This window comes from Balaenoptera physalus (assembly GCF_965194825.1).
Source record: "Balaenoptera physalus genome assembly, chromosome: 8".
In the NCBI taxonomy this organism is placed as follows: domain Eukaryota; kingdom Metazoa; phylum Chordata; class Mammalia; order Artiodactyla; family Balaenopteridae; genus Balaenoptera; species Balaenoptera physalus.
Genome location: NC_138887.1, coordinates 117,896,134 through 117,903,595, shown reverse-complemented (window position 1 = coordinate 117,903,595; position 7,462 = coordinate 117,896,134). Strand labels below are relative to the sequence as shown.

General features: G+C 54.3%; 1 protein-coding gene across 13 annotated transcripts in view; it reads right to left on the bottom strand.

Moving 5' to 3' along the window:
- Positions 1-708: 708 nt before the first annotated feature.
- The window catches only part of KRBA1 (KRAB-A domain containing 1), a 28,088-nt gene continuing 21,334 nt past the window's right edge, over positions 709-7,462 (bottom strand). For 12 of the 13 annotated variants that reach the window (XM_082473298.1, XM_082473304.1, XM_082473308.1 and 9 more), the window contains one exon: positions 709-6,422. In XM_082473298.1, the coding sequence (XP_082329424.1) occupies positions 5,524-6,422 (899 nt within the window). In that variant the 3' untranslated portion in view covers positions 709-5,523. Of the gene's footprint in view, positions 6,423-6,444; positions 7,170-7,462 lie in introns of those variants that run through there. The other variant, XM_082473302.1, reaches the window with a different exon arrangement.

Below are 7,462 nucleotides of genomic sequence, written 5' to 3'. Positions count from 1 at the left end.
TTTTTTTCTTCCTCTCTGAATTGCCTCAGACTTGAAGGTGCAGCTTTCAGTGCGCTCTTGCTCTGCATGTTTTAGGATCTCACTTTGCTCTGAAGCCAGATTACCCAAGCTCCAAGCACACCTCAGTCCCCTAGTGGCTGTGTGACCTTGAGCAAGTTTCCTCATTTGTAAAATAAGAACGAGGTAATGAGGGGCTTCCCTGGTGGCGCAGTGGTTAAGAATCCACCTGCCAATGCAGGGGACACGGGTTCGAGCCCTGGTCCGGGAAGGTCCCACATGCTGCGGAGCAACTAAGCCCATGCACCACAACTACTGAGCCTGCGCTCTAGAGCCCTCGAGCCACAACTACTGAGCCTGTGTGCCACAACTACTGAAGCCTGTGCACTTAGAGCCCACGCTCTGCAACGAGAAGCCACCGCAATGAGAAGCCTGCACACTGCAACGAAGAGTAGCCCCCGCTCGCTGCAACTAGAGAAAGCCCGCGCGCAGCAACGAAGACCCAATGTAGCCAAAAATAAATAAATAAAATAAATTTATAAAAAAAAAAGAGATGATAGTATTTACAGCTACCTAAACTGTTGTGAGAATGAGGAATGAAGGAACTCATAAAAAGTGCTCAATGGTTTTCTTCATATAACTCTTTTTTGGATTTATTCCTAGATACTTGAATTTTTGTTACTATAAAATGTTTTATTTTCTTTTATAAAAAAATATTTACTTATTTGGTTACACTGGGTCTTAGTTGCAGCACGCGGGCTCCTTAGTTGCGGCATATAGGATCTAGTTCACTGACCAGGGATGGAACCTGGGCCCCCTGCATTGGGAGCGCAGAGTCTTACCCACTGTGCCACCAGGGAAGTCCCCCCCAATTTTTTTATTTTCTAACTGCCGTTGTTGGTATATGCAAATACAACTTACTCTGATATATTGGCCTTTAGCCATTTATAAACTCTCCCATTAATAGGTTACCTATAGATGTTTTCAACAGTCTATATATATAGTCATATCACCTGTGAGTAATGACTCCTGCGTTCCTTTTCTGATCGTCAAACCTGCATCTTCCTTGCTCACTGTTCTGCCTAGGACATCCACTGCAGTGCTGAATTACAGTGTGAAAGTCGGCCTCCTTTACTTGTTCAATATGTCATCATTAAGTATTATGTTTACCGTAAGCCTTTTTTTTTTTTTTTGGTAGATAATCTTTATCAAATTAAACGATGTCCTTTCTCATCCCAGTTTACTTAGAGTATTTATGGATGTTGGCTCTTATCAGATGATCTTTATGCAGCTACTGAGATGATCTTTCTCCCTTATTATGATGGCGTGTTACCACTAGTGATTTCCAAACGTTAAAACCATCTGTGAATCTCTGCAATAAAACCAACTCAGTCATGATGTTTTTTTCTTTTTATAAACTGCTGCATTGTTTGATAATACTTTAAGATTTTTGCTTCTTTGAACATTTTCGGAGATTAGCCTGTGACTTCTCTTGTACTGTTCTTCCCAAGTTTTGGTTTCAGGGTTATGCTAGTCTCACAAATGAGTCAGAGTATTCTACATTTTTCTGTTCTTTGGAATACTTTCTGTATTAGTGAAATTACCTTCTCCTTAAATGAGGTAGCATTTATCATAGAAGACTTCTAGGTCTGTAGTTTTGTGGGCAGATGTTTGATCACTGATGCAATTTTTCCAGTGTCATGGGACTAGTCAGGTTTTCTATTTCTTCTTGAGTCTGTTTTGTTAAGTTGTATTCTTGTGGGAGTTGTCTGAGTTTTCAAATTTTTGGCAAAATTTGAAGTATCTTTTTATCTTCATACGGTCTGTAGCAGCATCTGTAGGGATGTCACCTTTTTCATTCCTGACATTGGTGATTTGTGCCTTCTTTTTTCAGTGATGAATCACACCACAAACTGGTCAAGTTGTTAGGTTTGTTAAAACCACAATTTTTGGCTTACTTGATTGTATCTATTATGCGTATGCTATTTCAGTAATTTGTACTCTTATGTTTACATGCCTTAACGTTTTGGGGGATTTCTTTTGTTGTCCTATTTGTACCTCCTTGTAAATTCTCAGCCTTTCTTTTTTTTTTTGCACGCTCACTTATTCCTACCCATTTCTAAGCACTGATTTAGCTTTATCCTACAAGTTTTGATATGCCGTACTTTCTTATACTGCAGTTCAAAGTATTTCTTACGATTTCTTCATTGACACACAGGCTATTTAGAAGCACAATTCTTATTTTATTTATGTATATGTATATGAATTTCTCATTTCTTGTTATTTGCTTCTAGCTTAAAAGCTAAAGTATGGTTAGAAAGCACATTCAGTGTAATTTGAATACTTTAAAATTTGTTTACACTTAGGGCGTAGTATAGGGTCAGTTTTTGTAAATGTTCTGTGTATGCCTGAAAAGAATGACTATTCTGTAGTCCTGTGGTGCAGTGTTCTAGATATTCATCAATCGAGCCAATTTTGTTAATTGGCTTGTTCAAATCTTCCATATCCTTCCTGATTTGGCCTATCAATTTCTTAAAAAACTATGCTAAAACTTCCCAAATACAGCTGTAAATTTGGATGTCTTCCCTTTTACTTCTTTAAATGTTGAGGCTAGTTGAGGAGAAAATGGAATGACTGAAAACAAACAAAACCCACAACACTGTCAGTACAAAAGGTGGCAGGAAAGCCGGGAACTCCCCACCACCAAGTGAGACAAACATAAGCACAAAATAAGATGCTATATTCAAATCTCAGTGTATCAGCCATCATTTTGCACATAAATGGATTAAGGGCTCTGAGTAAAGGACAAAATTTGTCAGGCTGGATTAAAAGACAAAATCCGACCGTAGGCTGTTAACAGAAGCCACATCTAAAACACAAGGACACAAGGTCTAGAGCAAGCCTGGTCTGCCCGTGCGCCGAGCTCCTTCCGCAGAGAGCGGTGACGTCGTGGGGCGTCTCAGGCAGGGGACTGTGGCCCCCGCATCCCTTCACCTCCACCGCGGCCCCCCTTCTACTGGGCTGTGGGGAGCCCGCTCCGATGCCGACAGGCTGAGGCGGGACCTTCCCACCTTCCTGCCTCACAGTGGCCTCGGGCTGGCGGGGCAGATGGGACGCCGCGGACCCTGACATGAGGGAGCTCCGTGGGAGCGAAGGTTCTCTGCCCCCATCTCCAGACCCCGGGAATTCCTGAGTTCCAAAGGCCCCTCGGTTTCTCCCACCAGAGTGACCCCATTTCCTCACGAAGTAGTTGGAGATGGACACAGGACCAAACTCCTAAACTGCATACAGATTGCTCACCAAATCAGAGATTCTAGAAGGCTTTTCAGTTAATAAAGGGTTTTGTCCACGTGGCAGGCAGTGGACCTGGGGGACGAATGTGGCTGCAGACCAAGGAGTGCCTCACCATTCATTTTATTACTCGTTTTCTACATTCTCGAGAAAGGACTTGCACTTTCCCACAGGGTCCAGGTGGGCCCGGAGCCCCCGGCCTGGGCCGCAGCCGCCGCGCGCTCCCCGGCAGCAGGAGGCCCGCGCAGCCCAGAGCTACCGCTCCTCCCGCCCTCTGGCCCGTGTGCTCCCTCGCGTGTTGACGTGCAGGCTGATATTTGTAAAGCCCACAGAACCGAACCTTCAAGGGTCACGCAGAGGAGGACGGCGCGCCCCGCCCCGTCCCCGCTGAGAAGGGCGCGCAGAGGGGAGGCCGCCCGGGCGGATGGGCAGGTGGATGGGCGGAGGCCTCCTCCGCGGGGCCAGGGCCCCTCGCCGGCAGCACCGACCCCCTCTCCCCGCCAGGCCGTCAGACCCTTCCTACTGGCTCTGAAACGGGCCCAGCGTCGCTCCTGCACAGCCTGGGAACGAGCTGGACTCATCTTCCTGAGTGGAAAGCCTAAGCCTAGAACTTTTCTGTTCCTTATTCTCCATCAAGTATGGCTAACCGTGAAGACTGTCTCTTACATCCTACTTACATGATCTGACGAACACTAGCTTCCAAGACAGTCATCTTGGGACTTACTCTAGTCCTCGAAATGTTCTAACACCCCTTCGATGGTCTGTCTGCCGGACACCCCGCCGCCAGCACGAGTGGCCTGCTCCTTCCACAGGGGCAGCAAGGAGCGCAGGCCAGGCGTGTGTCCCCAAAGACCCTGATTATAGGGGCGCACTGGGTACAGTAGCCACAAGGCCCCCCTTAAGCACCCATCGTGGCCACAGCCGCTCTGGACCCCGAGTCCGCTTGGGCCTCAGCGCCTCACCCAGGTTCCCTGACAGCACAGCTAACCAGGCCACAGGGCCTTCCCGGACGACATGTGTGCACAGACCGTCCCGAGGATTCCTCAAATCAAGTAAGAACTCGGGCGGGGAAAGATCGGGAGAAAAGATCTGACCCTGGGGAGGGAAATGCGGCAGACGACATGCAGGCCGTTCCCCGTGCTACACCGAGTGCCACCTGAGGGGTGGGGCCCAGGGCAGGCTGGTGGCCGCCGCGAAGGCAGATCTAGTGACCCCGGTCATGCCTTCCCCCACGAGGAACCCAAGTTTAGCTCAGCCCCTCACGTGTGTTAGGGGTTGGAGTGTGCACTCCTCCCACCTGGTTCGGATATTGGAGTCCTAACCCCAGTACCACAGAACGTGATCTCAGCTGGAAGCAAGGTCTTTACAGAAGTAATTATGTTACAGTGAGGGCACGAGGATGGTGTCCTCAGACGAAAGGGACATTTGAGGCATGAGTTCAGGAACAGCACCCTGTGAACACGAGGACGGTCAGCGACCAGCCACGGAGAGGGGCCTCGAGCAGCCTCAGAAGGAACCAACTCTGCCAACACCTCGACCTTGGACACCTGGCCTCCAGAGCCGTGGGGATATAAGCGTGTGTTGTTCAGGGCGCCCGGCCTGTGGTACTGTTACTGCGGCCCCAGAAAGACGACACGTGTGCCGCTCCTTCCCAGGGAGTCGTGTGCGAATTCCGCCCCCAGCCGCGGAGGGGGGTTGGGGGGCGGGGTAGGGGGGTTGCGGATTCTCTGGAGGCTCTGGGAGGGCAGGCTTGTCCCCAGTGTTGGTAACAACCCATCAGCCACGCCCTGGTGTGGCCCCTCTGGGCTCCTTTCTGTAGGAGCCACGGGCCTTTTCCTTAGCAACCAGGGTCGGTAATTTTAGAATCCACACAGGTATATCCCGCTTAGGCCAGGGGGCGGAGTTCTGCCCCAAATGAAAGCTAAGCCCCCATCCGCCAGGAAGAGGACAGCCACGGCTTCTCGGCGCTGAGGTCAGGACGGCAGGTGGGAAGACGGGCTCTCCTGCGTGGCGCCCCCGCAGCGGCTCGCAGCGCCCCGGTGGTGTGCACGCGCGTGTACGCGTACCACCCCCTGCCGGCGCCGGCAGTTCCAGCGGGGAAGGGCCGGAGGGGAAGCGACATTTAAACAAACCTGAGTCAAGAAAGCCAGAGGCGTGGCTGGGGAACGCACCTCCCTGAGCATCGGGCATCCTGGAGTCCGGGGCAGTCAGGCCAAGGGCACACTCCCGGCCCCCTCACAGTCCAGACACGGGGAAGGTTCGGCTGCAGGGGGCCGAGGGGGGCGGCCGGCCCCCAGAAGAGGCGGCCAGGGGTGGGGCATCCTCGGCAGGACGCAGCCCAGTAAGACGGCGGCTAGGGGGCCCCCACCCGGGGTCCCTGTGCTCCCCACCCCACAGCTCCCCCTCAAGGGCTCTCTGGAGCCCCACCAACAGGCAGCTCGGATCCTTGGGCCACTTTAGGGTCCTGGGCGGTGCCGCTGCTGCAGCCCGAGGCTCTGCTCCTGCACTGGCGGCCACCTCGGGGGGTGGGGCAGCAGGCAGCGAAGGGGGCGGGGGGCTCCGGTGGCCCTCCGGGCATCCGAGGGGGTGACACGCGGTCAGCACAGCGGGGCTGCTGCATGCCGAGGAAAGAGGCTGTGGGGAAAGGCCAGAGCTGGGCCCCGAAGCCTCTGCCAGGGGCACGTCCGGGGGCAGCTGAGGCACCAGGCGGGGCCTCGCGCTGGCCAGGCCTGGGGAGTCGCCGGCCCTGCAGCCTTCCACTTGGCCCCGCAAGATCTTCGGTCTCGGCCTGCGGGGGCCCTTGTGCCTCCAGTAGGGCGGGTGTCTGTGAGCAGGGCCACCGGTCCAGCGAGGGCCCCGGAGGAGGCCCTTCGGCCCCGGGCCCCGCGGGTGCCGCCTCAGCCGATCCACCTGGGTTCTCACGGCGGCCACTTCCTGAGCCAGGCCAGCCACGGCCCCGGCCAGCCGATCCAGCTTCTCCGAGAGGGCGACACCAAGGCTGCGGAGCTCGTGCTGCAGGGAACTCCCGCAGGGGCACGGTGGCCGCGGGGAGGTGCGCGGCAAAGCCCTAGGGATGGCGGCTCCAAGGGGAGGCCCAGGCGGATCTCTGGGAAGGGGCCTCGGGTGGGTCCCGGCTGAAACCAAAGCGGTACGCGGGTGAGGGTCCTCGAAGTGTCAGGATCTTCTCTTCCCCCAGGGTCCCTTCAGCTAGTATCTCATCCTGCCCCGCTAAGGCCGGGCTTCGGCCGGGCTTCAGACGGGCAGGATCCTAGTGACTCAGGCTGGGGAATTATGGATGGCTGTTCCCCAGATTCACGGGCAGGATAAATCACAGACCGGGTCTCCATGGTAACCAAGCTGCTTAGAACAGTGGCCTTCCCATCTTCTAGGAAAAGGTGGGTTCTCTATGTCACCTTTGGGCCCTACTGGTGTCCTGAGTGCCTAACTCTGTCTGCCCTTGGGAGTCAGTGGGCAGGGCCTGGAGAAGCCGCAGAAGGCATGAGGCCAAGGCCGTGGGCAGCATCTGGAGAGGGCCCAGGAGGGCCAGTCCAGCCTGGGTCCCAGGTGTTTCTAGTGGGGTGACCAGGGGGCTGTATCAGCACCCAGTGCTACTGGTCACCAGCAAACCACAAGCGTCCCCACCCCCTCCTGACCTGTACCCTCCCTCTTCAGAAGTTACAGACATAGGACTTTAAGTCTTAAGTTACTTTAAAAAAAAATCACCTGCTCCTTCACCCTAAGTTCCCTTGGAACTGGTCTCCACCCGAGGCAAGCCTCATAAGGAAGCCCCGTTACCACCTGGAGCCGCAGGACAGACCTGCTCTCTGGCCACGTCTGAGTCCCCAGCCCGGCTCCGGCCTGCACTTCTCAGGACCCCAGAGCTTCAAACAGAAAAAGTGGAGACTGGAGCCCAAGGACCCAAACGATGCCTGGCCACGTGCTTCAGGAAGGATCTCGGCTAAGGGCCAGCGATAGTGCTGCTGGCCTAGGTGTCCTTCTACCCGAGGCGCAGGAGCGGGGCTGCCGGCCTCAGGCCAGCTCAGCGCTCCTGATAAAGCAGCTGCGCCTGCAGGGACGCCAAGCCCCCGATATGACGGAGCCCCCACTGCAGGCTTCAAGTGTGGGCATCTGGGTGCACGTCCCAGAGCGGACCAGGGACCGAGCCCTGCCCTCC